This window comes from Mya arenaria, chromosome 11, assembly GCF_026914265.1.
Source record: "Mya arenaria isolate MELC-2E11 chromosome 11, ASM2691426v1".
NCBI classification, from domain to species: Eukaryota; Metazoa; Mollusca; class Bivalvia; order Myida; family Myidae; genus Mya; species Mya arenaria.
Window position 1 is genome coordinate 65,627,179 of NC_069132.1, and position 18,798 is coordinate 65,645,976.

An 18,798-nucleotide genomic window follows, 5' to 3' on the forward strand; every position below is an offset into this window, starting at 1 on the left:
TGAACGAGTTGTTAGTTTAAACTTTATCTAATAATGTATTTTACAATGATCGTGAAGAAAGGTACAGTCGAACCTCAAAAGCTCAAAATCGCTTGGTCCGAAATCCTCATTGGCTCGAATTTGATGTAAACTGTAACCGATTGCTTTTTACTGTAGGTAAACAATCATGCTTGGCTCGAATTTTCATAGGCTTAAGGTGTTTTTGCCGGTCACAGTGTTCAAGCCAACAGGATTCGACTGTATAAAAACATATGTTAAGTGATGCTGGTTGGCACGATGTTTTGTGAGCGTGGGATCTCATGTTGTGGGGGTAACTGGTGTGGCCGTTGAAAACTCTCTTCCCACTTGGTTAGCATCAACCAATCTAAAATACATGGAGGGAATCAAACCAAGGATACTTTAGTGTTCAGCTGAGGCTGTGTTCACTTACATCAGAGATTAAGATGGAAGGCTAAAAAAAACTGCATACTTAAATTTTCCAAAATATCTATGCCATGACTAATTTTGACAAAAGATGCATGACCGATTGTAGGACATATTATTTATAACAGTTACAGCACTTTTGACCATATTTACTCCTGTAAAAGCATTTTAATATTACAACAAAATTAATGAGCCAGAGTCAAACTCAGACTCGCTATATTTGTGAAAATGGGCCAATGAGCGCTAACTGGACAATCGTATGTTGTTTGTTCGTGCTTCAGTTGTGTCTGTCAATTTTGAAAATCCATCTATGATGCTATACAAAGACAAAATGTCCAACACCAGAGGCGAGTTGCAAGACCTGTTTCCTATCCACCAACCAACTCCTACTCAGACTTGAAATTAGACTGATGGATGAACAAGCTGCATACTTACTTTTTTGCTCAACATAAAATAAACAAGAGGGCCATGATGGCCCTGTATCGCTCACCTGTAGCTTTGCTAAATAAAGTGAACATTCTGACCTATTATCTTGACCTAGATTTTATAGAGATGATCATTCTGACCAAGTTACATTTAGATTAGGCTTAAGTTGTGACCTCTATTGTGTTCACAAGGTTTTTATACTAATTGACCTAGTGACCTAGTTATTGACCGCGAATGACCCAATATCGAACTTGACCTATATTTTTCTAGAGATGATCATTCTGACCAAGTTGAATTGAGTTAAGCCTAAAATTGTGACCTCTATTGTGTTCACAAGGTTTTTCTACTAATTGACCTAGTGACCTAGTTTTTGATCTGGGTTGACCCAATATGGAACTTGACCTAGCTTATGTTAAGATGATCATTCTGACCAAGTTTCATTAAGATAAGGCTAAAATTGTGACCTCTATTTTGTTCACAAGGTTTTTCTAATAATTGACCTAGCGACCTAGTTATTGACTGCGTATGACCCAATATCGAACTTGACCCAGATTTTATAGAGATGATCATTCTGACCAAGTTGCATTAAGATTAGCCTAAAATTGTAACCTCTATTGTGTTCACAAGGTTTTTGTACTAATTGACCTAGTGACCTAGTTATTGACCGCAGATGACCCAATATCGAACTTGACCTAGATTTTATAGAGATGATCATTCTGACCAAGTTGCATTGAGAATAGGCTAAAATTGTGACCTCTATTGTGTTCACAAGGTTTTTGTACTAATTGACCTAGTGACCTAGTTATTGACCGTGAATGACCCAATATCAAACTTGACCTACATTTTATAGCGATGATCATTCTGACCAAGTTGCATTGAGATTAGGCTAAAATTGTGACCTCTATTGTGTTCACAAGGTTTTTCTACTAATTGACCTAGTGACCTAGTTATTGACCGCGGATGACCCAATATCGAACTTGACCTAGATTTTATAGAGATGATCATTCTGACCAAGTTGCATTGAGATTAGGCTAAAATTGTGACCTCTAATGTGTTCACAAGGTATTTCTACTAATTGACCTACTGACCTAGTTTTTGACCCCAGATGACCCAATATCGAACTTGACCTAGATTTCATAGAGATGATCAGTCTGACCAAGTTTCATAAAGATTAGGTCAAAATTGTGACCTCTGTTGTGTTCACAAGGTTTTTCTAATAATTGACCTAGTGACCTAGTTATTGACTGCGGATGACCCAATATCGAACTTGACCTAGATTTTATAGAGATGATTATTCTGACCAAGTTGCATTGAGATTAGGCTAAAATTGTGACCTCTATTGTGTTCACAAGGTTTTTGTACTAATTGACCTAGTGACCTAGTTGTTGACCGCGGATGACCCAATATCGAACTTGACCTACATTTTATAGAGATGATCATTCTGACCAAGTTGCATTGAGATTAGGCTAAAATTGTGACCTCTATTGTGTTCACAAGGTTTTTCTACTAATTGACCTAGTGACCTAATTATTGACCGCGGATGACCCAATATCGAACTTGACCTAGATTTTATAGAGATGACCATTCTGACCAAGTTGCATTGAGATTAGGCTAAAATTGTGACCTCTATTGTGTTCACAAGGTTTTTCTACTAATTGACCTAGTGACCTAGTTTTTGACCCCAGATGACCCAATATCGAACTTGACCTAGATTTCATAGAGATGATCAGTCTGACCAAGTTTCATAAAGATTAGGTCAAAATTGTGACCTCTGTTGTGTTCACAAGGTTTTTCTAATAATTGACCTAGTGACCTAGTTATTGACTGCAGATGACCCAATATCGAACTTGACCTAGATTTTATAGAGATGATTATTCTGACCAAGTTGCATTGAGATTAGGCTAAAATTGTGACCTCTATTGTGTTCACAAGGTTTTTGTACTATTTGACCTAGTGACCTAGTTGTTGACCGCGGATGACCCAATATCGAACTTGACCTACATTTTATAGAGATGATCATTCTGACCAAGTTGCATTGAGATTAGGCTAAAATTGTGACCTATATTGTGTTCACAAGGTTTTTCTACTAATTGACCTAGTGACCTAGTTTTTGACCTGGGTTGACCCAATATGGAACTTGACCTAGCTAATGTTAAGATGATCATTCTGACCAAGTTTCATTAAGATAAGGCTAAAATTGTGACCTCTATTTTGTTCACAAGGTTTTTCTAATAATTGACCTAGTGACCTAGTTATTGACTGCGTATGACCCAATATCGAACTTGACCCAGATTTTATAGAGATGATCATTCTGACCATGTTGCATTAAGATTAGCCTAAAATTGTGACCTCTATTGTGTTCACAAAGTTTTTGTACTAATTGACCTAGTGACCTAGTTATTGACCGTGAATGACCCAATATCAAACTTGACCTACATTTTATAGCGATGATCATTCTGACCAAGTTGCATTGAGATTAGGCTAAAATTGTGACCTCTATTGTGTTCACAAGGTTTTTCTACTAATTGACCTAGTGACCTAGTTATTGACCGCGGATGACCCAATATCGAACTTGACCTAAATTTTATAGAGATGATCATTCTGACCAAGTTGCATTGAGATTAGGCTAAAATTGTGACCTCTAATGTGTTCACAAGGTATTTCTACTAATTGACCTACTGACCTAGTTTTTGACCCCAGATGACCCAATATCGAACTTGACCTAGATTTCATAGAGATGATCAGTCTGACCAAGTTTCATAAAGATTAGGTCAAAATTGTGACCTCTGTTGTGTTCACAAGGTTTTTCTAATAATTGACCTAGTGACCTAGTTATTGACTGCGGATGACCCAATATCGAACTTGACCTAGATTTTATAGAGATGATTATTCTGACCAAGTTGCATTGAGATTAGGCTAAAATTGTGACCTCTATTGTGTTCACAAGGTTTTTGTACTAATTGACCTAGTGACCTAGTTGTTGACCGCGGATGACCCAATATCGAACATGACCTACATTTTATAGAGATGATCATTCTGACCAAGTTGCATTGAGATTAGGCTAAAATTGTGACCTCTATTGTGTTCACAAGGTTTTTCTACTAATTGACCTAGTGACCTAATTATTGACCGCGGATGACCCAATATCGAACTTGACCTAGATTTTATAGAGATGACCATTCTGACCAAGTTGCATTGAGATTAGGCTAAAATTGTGACCTCTATTGTGTTCACAAGGTTTTTCTACTAATTGACCTAGTGACCTAGTTTTTGACCCCAGATGACCCAATATCGAACTTGACCTAGATTTCATAGAGATGATCAGTCTGACCAAGTTTCATAAAGATTAGGTCAAAATTGTGACCTCTGTTGTGTTCACAAGGTTTTTCTAATAATTGACCTAGTGACCTAGTTATTGACTGCAGATGACCCAATATCGAACTTGACCTAGATTTTATAGAGATGATTATTCTGACCAAGTTGCATTGAGATTAGGCTAAAATTGTGACCTCTATTGTGTTCACAAGGTTTTTGTACTAATTGACCTAGTGACCTAGTTGTTGACCGCGGATGACCCAATATCGAACTTGACCTACATTTTATAGAGATGATCATTCTGACCAAGTTGCATTGAGATTAGGCTAAAATTGTGACCTCTATTGTGTTCACAAGGTTTTTCTACTAATTGACCTAGTGACCTAGTTATTGACCGCGGATGACCCAATATCGAACTTGACCTAAATTTTATAGAGATGATCATTCTGACCAAGTTGCATTGAGATTAGGCTAAAATTGTGACCTCTAATGTGTTCACAAGGTATTTCTACTAATTGACCTACTGACCTAGTTTTTGACCCCAGATGACCCAATATCGAACTTGACCTAGATTTCATAGAGATGATCAGTCTGACCAAGTTTCATAAAGATTAGGTCAAAATTGTGACCTCTGTTGTGTTCACAAGGTTTTTCTAATAATTGACCTAGTGACCTAGTTATTGACTGCGGATGACCCAATATCGAACTTGACCTAGATTTTATAGAGATGATTATTCTGACCAAGTTGCATTGAGATTAGGCTAAAATTGTGACCTCTATTGTGTTCACAAGGTTTTTGTACTAATTGACCTAGTGACCTAGTTGTTGACCGCGGATGACCCAATATCGAACATGACCTACATTTTATAGAGATGATCATTCTGACCAAGTTGCATTGAGATTAGGCTAAAATTGTGACCTCTATTGTGTTCACAAGGTTTTTCTACTAATTGACCTAGTGACCTAATTATTGACCGCGGATGACCCAATATCGAACTTGACCTAGATTTTATAGAGATGACCATTCTGACCAAGTTGCATTGAGATTAGGCTAAAATTGTGACCTCTATTGTGTTCACAAGGTTTTTCTACTAATTGACCTAGTGACCTAGTTTTTGACCCCAGATGACCCAATATCGAACTTGACCTAGATTTCATAGAGATGATCAGTCTGACCAAGTTTCATAAAGATTAGGTCAAAATTGTGACCTCTGTTGTGTTCACAAGGTTTTTCTAATAATTGACCTAGTGACCTAGTTATTGACTGCAGATGACCCAATATCGAACTTGACCTAGATTTTATAGAGATGATTATTCTGACCAAGTTGCATTGAGATTAGGCTAAAATTGTGACCTCTATTGTGTTCACAAGGTTTTTGTACTAATTGACCTAGTGACCTAGTTGTTGACCGCGGATGACCCAATATCGAACTTGACCTACATTTTATAGAGATGATCATTCTGACCAAGTTGCATTGAGATTAGGCTAAAATTGTGACCTATATTGTGTTCACAAGGTTTTTCTACTAATTGACCTAGTGACCTAGTTTTTGACCTGGGTTGACCCAATATGGAACTTGACCTAGCTTATGTTAAGATGATCATTCTGACCAAGTTTCATTAAGATAAGGCTAAAATTGTGACCTCTATTTTGTTCACAAGGTTTTTCTAATAATTGACCTAGCGACCTAGTTATTGACTGCGTATGACCCAATATCGAACTTGACCCAGATTTTATAGAGATGATCATTCTGACCATGTTGCATTAAGATTAGCCTAAAATTGTGACCTCTATTGTGTTCACAAAGTTTTTGTACTAATTGACCTAGTGACCTAGTTATTGACCGTGAATGACCCAATATCAAACTTGACCTACATTTTATAGCGATGATCATTCTGACCAAGTTGCATTGAGATTAGGCTAAAATTGTGACCTCTATTGTGTTCACAAGGTTTTTCTACTAATTGACCTAGTGACCTAGTTATTGACCGCGGATGACCCAATATCGAACTTGACCTAAATTTTATAGAGATGATCATTCTGACCAAGTTGCATTGAGATTAGGCTAAAATTGTGACCTCTAATGTGTTCACAAGGTATTTCTACTAATTGACCTACTGACCTAGTTTTTGACCCCAGATGACCCAATATCGAACTTGACCTAGATTTCATAGAGATGATCAGTCTGACCAAGTTTCATAAAGATTAGGTCAAAATTGTGACCTCTGTTGTGTTCACAAGGTTTTTCTAATAATTGACCTAGTGACCTAGTTATTGACTGCGGATGACCCAATATCGAACTTGACCTAGATTTTATAGAGATGATTATTCTGACCAAGTTGCATTGAGATTAGGCTAAAATTGTGACCTCTATTGTGTTCACAAGGTTTTTGTACTAATTGACCTAGTGACCTAGTTGTTGACCGCGGATGACCCAATATCGAACTTGACCTACATTTTATAGAGATGATCATTCTGACCAAGTTGCATTGAGATTAGGCTAAAATTGTGACCTCTATTGTGTTCACAAGGTTTTTCTACTAATTGACCTAGTGACCTAATTATTGACCGCGGATGACCCAATATCGAAGTTGACCTAGATTTTATAGAGATGACCATTCTGACCAAGTTGCATTGAGATTAGGCTAAAATTGTGACCTCTATTGTGTTCACAAGGTTTTTCTACTAATTGACCTAGTGACCTAGTTTTTGACCCCAGATGACCCAATATCGAACTTGACCTAGATTTCATAGAGATGATCAGTCTGACCAAGTTTCATAAAGATTAGGTCAAAATTGTGACCTCTGTTGTGTTCACAAGGTTTTTCTAATAATTGACCTAGTGACCTAGTTATTGACTGCAGATGACCCAATATCGAACTTGACCTAGATTTTATAGAGATGATTATTCTGACCAAGTTGCATTGAGATTAGGCTAAAATTGTGACCTCTATTGTGTTCACAAGGTTTTTGTACTAATTGACCTAGTGACCTAGTTGTTGACCGCGGATGACCCAATATCGAACTTGACCTACATTTTATAGAGATGATCATTCTGACCAAGTTGCATTGAGATTAGGCTAAAATTGTGACCTATATTGTGTTCACAAGGTTTTTCTACTAATTGACCTAGTGACCTAGTTTTTGACCTGGGTTGACCCAATATGGAACTTGACCTAGCTTATGTTAAGATGATCATTCTGACCAAGTTTCTTTAAGATAAGGCTAAAATTGTGACCTCTATTTTGTTCACAAGGTTTTTCTAATAATTGACCTAGAGACCTAGTTATTGACCGTGAATGACCCAATATCAAACTTGACCTACATTTTACAGCGATGATCATTCTGACCAATTTGCATTGAGATTAGGCTAAAATTGTGACCTCTATTGTGTTCACAAGGTTTTTCTACTAATTGACCTAGTGACCTAGTTATTGACCGCGGATGACCCAATATCGAACTTGACCTAGATTTTATAGAGATGATCATTCTGACCAAGTTGCATTGAGATTAGGCTAAAATTGTGACCTCTAATGTGTTCACAAGGTATTTCTACTAATTGACCTACTGACCTAGTTTTTGACCCCAGATGACCCAATATCGAACTTGACCTAGATTTCATAGAGATGATCAGTCTGACCAAGTTTCATAAAGATTAGGTCAAAATTGTGACCTCTGTTGTGTTCACAAGGTTTTTCTAATAATTGACCTAGTGACCTAGTTATTGACTGCGGATGACCCAATATCGAACTTGACCTAGATTTTATAGAGATGATTATTCTGACCAAGTTGCATTGAGATTAGGCTAAAATTGTGACCTCTATTGTGTTCACAAGGTTTTTGTACTAATTGACCTAGTGACCTAGTTGTTGACCGCGGATGACCCAATATCGAACTTGACCTACATTTTATAGAGATGATCATTCTGACCAAGTTGCATTGAGATTAGGCTAAAATTGTGACCTCTATTGTGTTCACAAGGTTTTTCTACTAATTGACCTAGTGACCTAATTATTGACCGCGGATGACCCAATATCGAACTTGACCTAGATTTTATAGAGATGACCATTCTGACCAAGTTGCATTGAGATTAGGCTAAAATTGTGACCTCTATTGTGTTCACAAGGTTTTTCTACTAATTGACCTAGTGACCTAGTTTTTGACCCCAGATGACCCAATATCGAACTTGACCTAGATTTCATAGAGATGATCAGTCTGACCAAGTTTCATAAAGATTAGGTCAAAATTGTGACCTCTGTTGTGTTCACAAGGTTTTTCTAATAATTGACCTAGTGACCTAGTTATTGACTGCAGATGACCCAATATCGAACTTGACCTAGATTTTATAGAGATGATTATTCTGACCAAGTTGCATTGAGATTAGGCTAAAATTGTGACCTCTATTGTGTTCACAAGGTTTTTGTACTAATTGACCTAGTGACCTAGTTGTTGACCGCGGATGACCCAATATCGAACTTGACCTACATTTTATAGAGATGATCATTCTGACCAAGTTGCATTGAGATTAGGCTAAAATTGTGACCTATATTGTGTTCACAAGGTTTTTCTACTAATTGACCTAGTGACCTAGTTTTTGACCTGGGTTGACCCAATATGGAACTTGACCTAGCTTATGTTAAGATGATCATTCTGACCAAGTTTCTTTAAGATAAGGCTAAAATTGTGACCTCTATTTTGTTCACAAGGTTTTTCTAATAATTGACCTAGAGACCTAGTTATTGACCGTGAATGACCCAATATCAAACTTGACCTACATTTTACAGCGATGATCATTCTGACCAATTTGCATTGAGATTAGGCTAAAATTGTGACCTCTATTGTGTTCACAAGGTTTTTCTACTAATTGACCTAGTGACCTAGTTATTGACCGCGGATGACCCAATATCGAACTTGACCTAGATTTTATAGAGATGATCATTCTGACCAAGTTGCATTGAGATTAGGCTAAAATTGTGACCTCTAATGTGTTCACAAGGTATTTCTACTAATTGACCTACTGACCTAGTTTTTGACCCCAGATGACCCAATATCGAACTTGACCTAGATTTCATAGAGATGATCAGTCTGACCAAGTTTCATAAAGATTAGGTCAAAATTGTGACCTCTGTTGTGTTCACAAGGTTTTTCTAATAATTGACCTAGTGACCTAGTTATTGACTGCGGATGACCCAATATCGAACTTGACCTAGATTTTATAGAGATGATTATTCTGACCAACTTGCATTGAGATTAGGCTAAAATTGTGACCTCTATTGTGTTCACAAGGTTTTTGTACTAATTGACCTAGTGACCTAGTTGTTGACCGCGGATGACCCAATATCGAACTTGACCTACATTTTATAGAGATGATCATTCTGACCAAGTTGCATTGAGATTAGGCTAAAATTGTGACCTCTATTGTGTTCACAAGGTTTTTCTACTAATTGACCTAGTGACCTAGTTTTTGACCTGGGTTGACCCAATATGGAACTTGACCTAGCTTATGTTAAGATGATCATTCTGACCAAGTTTCATTAAGATAAGGCTAAAATTGTGACCTCTATTTTGTTCACAAGGTTTTTCTAATAATTGACCTAGTGACCTAGTTATTGACTGCGTATGACCCAATATCGAACTTGACCCAGATTTTATAGAGATGATCATTCTGACCAAGTTGCATTAAGATTATCCTAAAATTGTGACCTCTATTGTGTTCACAAGGTTTTTGTACTAATTGACCTAGTGACCTAGTTATTGACCGCGGATGACCCAATATCGAACTTGACCTAGATTTTATAGATATGATCATTCTGACCAAGTTGCATTGAGATTAGGCTAAAATTGTGACCTCTATTGTGTTCACAAGGTTTTTGTACTAATTGACCTAGTGACCTAGTTATTGACCGTGAATGACCCAATATCAGACTTGACCTACATTTTACAGCGATGATCATTCTGACCAATTTGCATTGAGATTAGGCTAAAATTGTGACCTCTATTGTGTTCACAAGGTTTTTCTACTAATTGACCTAGTGACCTAGTTATTGACCGCGGATGACCCAATATCAAACTTGACCTAGATTTTATAGAGATGATCATTCTGACCAAGTTGCATTGAGATTAGGCTAAAATTGTGACCTCTAATGTGTTCACAAGGTATTTCTACTAATTGACCTACTGACCTAGTTTTTGACCCCAGATGACCCAATATCGAACTTGACCTAGATTTCATAGAGATGATCAGTCTGACCAAGTTTCATAAAGATTAGGTCAAAATTGTGACCTCTGTTGTGTTCACAAGGTTTTTCTAATAATTGACCTAGTGACCTAGTTATTGACTGCGGATGACCCAATATCGAACTTGACCTAGATTTTATAGAGATAATTATTCTGACCAAGTTGCATTGAGATTAGGCTAAAATTGTGACCTCTATTGTGTTCACAAGGTTTTTGTACTAATTGACCTAGTGACCTAGTTGTTGACCGCGGATGACCCAATATCGAACTTGACCTACATTTTATAGAGATGATCATTCTGACCAAGTTGCATTGAGATTAGGCTAAAATTGTGACCTCTATTGTGTTCACAAGGTTTTTCTACTAATTGACCTAGTGACCTAATTATTGACCGCGGATGACCCAATATCGAACTTGACCTAGATTTTATAGAGATGACCATTCTGACCAAGTTGCATTGAGATTAGGCTAAAATTGTGACCTCTATTGTGTTCACAAGGTTTTTCTACTAATTGACCTAGTGACCTAGTTTTTGACCCCAGATGACCCAATATCGAACTTGACCTAGATTTTATAGAGATGATCAGTCTGACCAAGTTTCATAAAGATTAGGTCAAAATTGTGACCTCTATTGTGTTCACAAGCAATTGTGAACGGACGGACGGACGGACGGACGGACGAAGAGTGATCACAAAAGCTCACCTTGTCACTACGTGACAGGTGAGCTAAAAATACAGGCCCTGCTTCATAAATTCCAGATTTTTTTAAAGCCCAAAACCATTGTACAAGTGCAGGGCTTGCAGGCTTGTGCTAAATTTGACTACTGTGTACCAAGACAAGCATGATATATAAAATCATGAGTCCATTTTCTCTCAATTTGACTGTGTCCTTGACCTTGGATCTACTGATAAAATGGGGGATCTGTTGATCACAAGGAGTAATAAATACAAACAATATAATTCAGTTTCATTATTCTACATCAGAATATGTTTATTTACATGAAATTGCACTCACAGTTTTAAAAATGAACTTCTAATGAAAAGTTGACCCCTAAAGCCTCTGGTCTACCTTTCATGCATTATGATCTTTTGTGATATTACATGTACTCTCCTTCACTGCCCAGATCATATCGTCACAAAAAAAACAATTCATTACAAGAATACCATTCTGGAACCAAAACCTTTCATTTTTATTTTAATACACCAACAAAACAGGACTACAACACATTTTACATGTAATTTTTTTTTAATTGGCTCAATGAAAATGGAATTTGTTTTGTTTCTTTCCATTCCAAAAATTGTTTCATTTCAATTTTACTACTATCGGTGATGAAAACAATGAAACAAAATAGTAAAAAATATGACACATTTTACAATTAAATGACAGTCCTCATTTTCAATACCAAAAATCACAACTTATGTAATTATTATCATTAAAGATTAGAAAACAACATGACAAATGCTAAAATGAAACTGTCTGTGAGGAATAATGAACAATACAAATATCCACAAAGCGATCATTCGGTCCAGCGATGAATACATTGGCTGTTAGTACACACATAGTAGAGCCGCATCCCCTCCTGTAAAAAAACACAAAGCTCATTTGAACCTTCAATTTAAGCCTTAATTCATAATAGACTATTATCATAAATTTAAAAGCCAAATACATGCCTTAAGCTCAAAAGCTAAATAATCAAACTTTTAAATCATCCTGCAAAGTCAAAGACGATTTTCTTAAAAAAAAATTAAAGAAAGTTCCAGACTAAAATCAACAATCTGCAAACCAGACCAGCACATTCATTTAACTTCTGGAATGGTAACTGGTGGGTTTTGCAGGTTGTCACTGAGGCATTCTTTAAGACAGTTTTTGAAGCTAGAATAACATGATTTACCATAGCAATTTATTGTTTCTAACATGAAGAATAGTCATTCTAAAATGCCGTCCAGGCTTTTTTTTAATGATGGTTGCCTGGACATGCATCATTAAACAAGAGGGCCAAATGGCCCTGAATCGCTCACCTGTCATATATTGCACATTGGTTTGATAAGAAATCTGGATGGTTCAAAGTAGTTAAGGTTTTTTAGAAGTCTGGGTCATTTTTTACCACAATGCCAAAGTTTGGACAATAAAGGTAGAGGTCCACTTAATGATGTATTATGCCAAATAGCTCTAGTCCTTTTGAATTCGGAGATAAAAAATTTTTATGCTTCTATTATATACAAATATTGAAAACCTAAGCCTATGAACACGGGGCGTGGCCAATTTTGACCCCAGGGTTAAAGTTTGAACAATCTTAATAGTGGTCCAATAAACGATGCTTCATACCAAATATCTAAGGCCTTCGCCTTTTGGTTTCGGAGAAAAAGATTTTTTAAGTTTTCATCATATACATATATAAGGAAACCCATGACCGCCCGGGTGGGGCCATTTTTTGACCCCAGGGCCAAAGATTGAACAATATTGGTACAAGTCAACTAGATGATATATCATGCCAAATATCTAAGCTCTTGTCACTACTTGATTTTACGTGTGTATCTATATATGTATATTTGTTATTAATTGTTGTATGTGGCCCATATTGAAAATTGGTATGTGTACTAAATATGTTATCCAGTTTAAATTAAGACGTTATTTGTCTTTGTGAGTTCGGAGAAGATTTTTTAAGTTTTCACTATAACACATATATAAGGAAACCCATCAGCCTTGGGGTGTGGCCAATTTTGACCCCAGGGCCATAATTTGAACAAATTTTGTAGAGGTCCACTAGACGATGAATCATGCCAAATATCTAAGCTCTAAGCCACGTAAGTTCAGAGGAGATGATTTTTGAAGTTTTCACTATAAACATATAGAGAAAACCCATGACCCGCCAAGGGGGCGGGACCAATTTTGACCCCAAGGCCATAATTTGAACAATCTTTGTAGAGGTCCACTAGACGATGAATCATGCCAAATATCTAAGCTCTAGTCCAAGTAAGTTCAAAGGAGAAGATTTTTGAAGTTTTAACTATAAACATATAGAGAATACCCTAACCCCCCGGGGCGGGGCCAATTTAGACCCCAAGGCCATAATTTGAACAATCTTTGTAAAGGTCCACTAGACCATGAATCATGCCAAATATCTAAGCTCTAGTCCAAGTAAGTTCAGAGGAGAAGATTTTTGAAGTTTTAACTATAAACATATAGAGAATGCCCATGACACCCCCCCCCCCGGGGCGGGGCAAATTTTGACTCCAAGGCCATAATTTGAACAATCTTTGTAAAGGTCCACTAGACCATGAATCATGCCAAATATCTAAGCTCTAGTCCAAGTAAGTTCAGAGGAGAAGATTTTTGAAGTTTTAACTATAAACATATCAAGTATACCCATGACCTCCCGGGGCGGGGCCAATTTTGACCCCAAGGCCATAATTTGAACAATCTTTGTAGAAGTCCACTAGACGATGAATCATGCCAAATATCTAAGCTCTAGTCCAAGTAAGTTCAAAGGAGAAGATTTTTGAAGTTTTAACTATAAACATATAGAGAAAACCCATGACCCCCCTGGGGGGGGGCAATTTTGACCCCAGGGCCATAATTTGAACAAACTTTGTAGAGGTCCACTAGACGATGAATCATGCCAAATATCTAAGCTCTAGGCCAAGTAAGTTCAGAGGAGAAGATTTTTTAAGTTTTCACTATAAACATATAGAGAAAACCCATGACCCCCCGGGGCGGGGCCAATTTTGACCCCAAGGCCATAAATTGAACAATCTTTGTAAAGGTCCACTAGACGATGAATCATGCCAAATATCTAAGCTCTAGTCCAAGTAAGTTAAGAGGAGAAGATTTTTGAAGTTTTAACTATAAACATATCAAGTATACCTATGACCCCCCGGGGCGGGCCAATTTAGACCCCAAGGCCATAATTTGAAAAATCTTTGTAGAGGTCCACTAGACGATGAATCATGCCAAATATCTTAGCTCTAGTCCAAGTAAGTTCAAAGGAGAAGATTTTTGAAGTTTTAACTATAAACATATAGAGAAAACCCATGACCCCCCGGGCCGGGCCAATTTTGACCCCAAGGCCATAATTTGAACAATCTTTGTAAAGGTCCACTAGACGATGAATCATGCCAAATATATAAGCTCTAGTCCAAGTAAGTTCAGAGGAGAAGATTTTTGAAGTTTTAACTATAAACATATAGAGAATACCCATGACCCCCCTGGGGCGGGGCCAATTTTGACCCCAGGGCCATAATTTGAACAAACTTTGTAGAGGTCCACTAGACGATGAATCATGCCAAATATCTAAGCTCTAGGCCAAGTAAGTTCAGAGGAGAAGATTTTTTAAGTTTTCACTATAAACATATAGAGAAAACCCATGACCCCCCGGGGCGGGGCCAATTTTGACCCAAGGGCCATAATTTGAACAAACTTTGTAGAGGTCCACTAGACAATAAATCATGCCAAATATCTAAGCTCTAGGCCAAGTAAGTTCAGAGGAGAAGATTTTTTAAGGTTTTCACTATAAACATAAAAAGAAAACCCATGACCCCCCGGGGCGGGGCCAATTTTGACCCCAGGGCCATCATTTGAACAAACTTTGTAGAGGTCCACTAGACGATGAATCATGCCAAATATCAAAGCTCTAGGCCAAGCAAGTTCAGAGGAGAAGAGTTTTGAAGTTTTCACTATAAACATATAGAGAAAACCCATGATCCCCCGGGGGGGGGGGGGGGCAATTTTGACCCCAGGGCCATAAATTGAACAAACTTTGTAGAGGTCCACTAGACGATGAATCATGCCAAATATCTAAGCTCTAGGCCAAGTAAGTTCAGAGGAGAAGATTTTTTAAGTTTTCACTATAAACATATAGAGAAAACCCATGACCCCCCGGGGCGGGGCCAATTTTCACCCCAGGGCCATAATTTGAACAATCTTGGTAGAGGACCATTTGGTGATCCTACCTACCATATATCAACGGCCTAAGCCTTGTGGTTTGGGAGAAGAAGATTTTTAAAGTTTTTCCTTTTGGTTGCCATGGCAACCAGAGTTCTGCATGGAATTTAATTCTTTGAACAACTTTGATAGAAGACCACCCAAGGAACATCCCTATGAAGTTTTATTAATATTGGCCCAGCGGTTAAGGAGGAGATGTCTTTTAAGTAAATTGTTGACGGACGACGCACGACGGACAAAAGGCGATCACAAAAGCTCACCTTGTCACAAAGTGACAGGTGAGCTAAAAAAAAGCCTGGACAGCATTTTAGAATGACTAACAAGAATAACAAAGTCATTAGTTTGTTTTCGAAAAAGGGCACAACTGAAGTGTGTCACTGTCTACACTTTCATCAAAGGGCACCTTAGTCATATATATCTGACATATCATCTTTGTCATGAGTTAATAGCGCATAGGAAATTTGGGGTGCACCCCCCTCCCCCCCCCCCCACACACACTCCCACCCACACACCTCTTATATTCTCATATAAACATTGGTTTAAAACGAGTCCTTTATTAAGGCTGTTTTTCCCATTTTTTTTGGAAAAATGACTTATACCCTTATATTTTCATCAACATTAAACTACAGTCTTAAAAACATTTTTTTTTTAAATTCCAATTGTGGAGCCATATATATGGCAGCTCAGGGTAATTTAAAATGCCTTGTAAAACACTAAGGCACAATTTTGTTTAACTTGTTTCATAATCCATGAATGTAATCCATACCATATTAAGATTGGATTAACAAACAAACCTCAGCACGGGTACTGTGAGACTGGAAGAAGACGGATTCCTTGTGACCGCATCTTGGACATGGATGGTCATCTGTCCGAGGCAGTGTAGGGTCAGCGATAACATCACCGATAATCTGGGTCAGCTCACTATAAAACATAGTTTTACATTTACAACTAACCTGTCACAGTTTATAAAATATCAATGCCTATATGCTTTCAAAATATCTCGATTATAAAAATGATGCCTTCAGTTTATCCAAAAACAAAATATGATTTGTATTAGACAAAAAAACCATTAAATTCATTGATTAAAATTTTAAATATTAACAACCAATATGTTGTTACATTTTTCCCAAGAGATGAACGGCCAGCAAGACCTTAGAAAATGTGAGTCATTCTTTAATTTCCTTTAGTTAAAACATTACTGCCAACACCCCTAGATTTGTAACAGAGTCTATTTAAGCAGGCCTTAAGGAAGTCATTAAGAAAAGTTTATAAGTATATAACTCCCTAAAATGGACTTAAAGTTCCAAAATTGAGTCCTTGGAAGTATAAAAACTTCCATTATTTTGGGTAAAACTTCAAAATGTGAAGATATATCAACCCCTTAGTAGCCCCAATGCTACTTTATTGCATTATTTTGCAATAAGGCTTGTATTAAAAAGAATTGTTTGAAATAAATTTTGGTTGCACATTATTTGAATTCTTATCATAATAAACGGAAATGTTCTTAGTGTTTATGAGATTTAAACCACATTTCAAAAAAAAAATCTAAAATTCATGGCAATAAAGTTCAAAATTCCATTCTCAAATTCTAAGTGGAAGCCCTTGGTTAATAGGCAAAATATGTGACAGTTTAACAATACTTACTCCACTTCATGAGTGATTTTGTTCACATATATGCAAGGGTTTTCTGCAATTTGTTGGTAGTCACAGTTTCTGCACTGAAAAAGAAAATGTATTTCAAATATATATGCTTAACATTTTCAAATGGTCTTACTCTTTAATTAAATATTTCTTTGGTCTTAATTTTTAACCTTTAACCTAGTTAGGGTTTTTTGATGTACCATTAATTCAATTTGGGGCTCATATTATTGTTGATACTTTTCAAAAATTAAGCAACGATCAATCTTTTAAAAGCCTAAATACCTGCTATAACAACTGTAAATAAACTTGTCTAGAAGCAAAACCCCCTTTTTTTGTTCTTGTTACAACACAATAAATATTATTGATATGTTTTAAGAGACAAGAGAAAATATTTAAAGAGTCAAGAGAAAATATGTAAAACTTAAATAAACTTAAACCATTTACGGTCTTTAAACTTTGCAAAATAGATAACTTCTAAACCTTTTTTCAGAAAGATATAAATAACTAAAATATGAATTAATCTATTTATTAAATTTAATAATAGTATGCATACTGCAACTTTGGCTGATTTTTTTGTCTGAATCATATGGATTCAGCTGCGTACTCGCGTATAGGCAGGTACACGCTTGCATATTGTAAATCAGCAATGTTTATGTAAAATTCAATGTTATTTACAATGGCTAAATAAAATGAAAAAGCTTAATTGTACATTGGCAATGAATTGCATAAAACTGGTTAGTTATATGGATCAGTGCAAGTTAGCCAAAATGTTTATTGATTGAACCTTTAATGGTCAATATGTATCGTCAAATAACCTAAAATGAACCAATCCAAACATTTAAATAGATCTGTTAACATACCAAAAGTTAACCTGTTTACAACTTATTGTGTTTTTTTATATTTATATATATTTAACGGAAATGGATGTTTCGGATATATTGGATTAGGTGGAACTAAGGGATTGTTGGATTATTATGGACTTATTGGATGTTACGATATATATAAAAGGAGAGGACTATGTTTTGAGAGTAGAATAGTTTTTGGATTGAGTAAATATACATCATGACACTCTGTTAGGGGATTACCAAATAAAACGTGATTGAATGTTAGACTGTATTTCTCTTGTGTATCCTGCCAAGAGATTTTTAGGTTATACATATATGTACATACATGTATCTGGGGTCAGGGGATAACTTGATAATTCTTAATTAAAATACTTACAGCATACAGAAGATTTCGGCTCTCTTTATCTTCCTTTGGATACAGCATGTTATTGCTAAAATAAAATGTACAAACCTAAATATTTATAGATTAAAATACAATGACTAATTTCACTAAATGAGAGTGTTGTGCAATACTTTATTAAGAACAATACATTTTCATTTAGTATATAAATGTTCACATAAAACAACCAAAGCAGAAGTCAAAACTATATGTCAATCAAAAACACATTTATATATTTTATATGCAAAAATTACTATTCTACCCATAAATATTACTTTACAATTGATTAATAGACAAGTTAACCCATTGGATATGACGTATCGCGAAATTGTGTGACATGGCAATCGGTGGCTAATAATCTTCACAAATATGTGACAGAAACTAAATGAATACCATTCTTTACAAAACTTGATTCCAACGAATCCAGGACCATCATCGTGTTGATCATATAGATCCATTTTTAACTACAATTAGGTGTTCTTCTTTCTCCAAAACAAAACAGAAATGTCCACTTCCGGGTAAATACTGTCGCTTACGATAAAAACGTTAATTAATAATTCAACTTTGTGGAACAGGCACCCACAGATGAA

The 18,798-nt window shown here is 36.3% G+C and overlaps 1 protein-coding gene across 1 annotated transcript; it reads right to left on the bottom strand.

Annotated features, from left to right (window-relative positions):
• Nucleotides 1–11,361: 11,361 nt before the first annotated feature.
• On the bottom strand, nucleotides 11,362–18,746 carry LOC128208869 (DNA-directed RNA polymerase II subunit RPB9-like). Its single transcript, XM_052912538.1, has 5 exons — nucleotides 18,602–18,746; nucleotides 18,206–18,260; nucleotides 16,988–17,061; nucleotides 16,138–16,264; nucleotides 11,362–11,981 (listed from the first exon to the last, which is right to left on the bottom strand). The coding sequence occupies exons 1-5, from the start codon at nucleotides 18,664–18,666 to the stop codon at nucleotides 11,919–11,921; spliced, it is 384 nt and encodes a 127-aa protein (XP_052768498.1). The 5' UTR covers nucleotides 18,667–18,746; the 3' UTR covers nucleotides 11,362–11,918.
• Nucleotides 18,747–18,798: the final 52 nt, after the last annotated feature.

Bases quoted from the DNA above. Each gene is read 5' to 3' on its own strand.
- LOC128208869 (XM_052912538.1), bottom strand. From the start codon at position 18,666: ATGGATCTATATGATCAACACGATGATGGTCCTGGATTCGTTGGAATC. The intron at 17,062-18,205 runs GTAAGTATTTTA...TTTCTTTTTCAG, and splicing joins GCCGAAATCTTCTGTATGCT to TGCAGAAACTGTGACTACCA. The intron at 11,982-16,137 runs GTTTGTTTGTTA...GTTTTTTTACAG, and splicing joins CTCACAGTACCCGTGCTGAG to GAGGGGATGCGGCTCTACTA.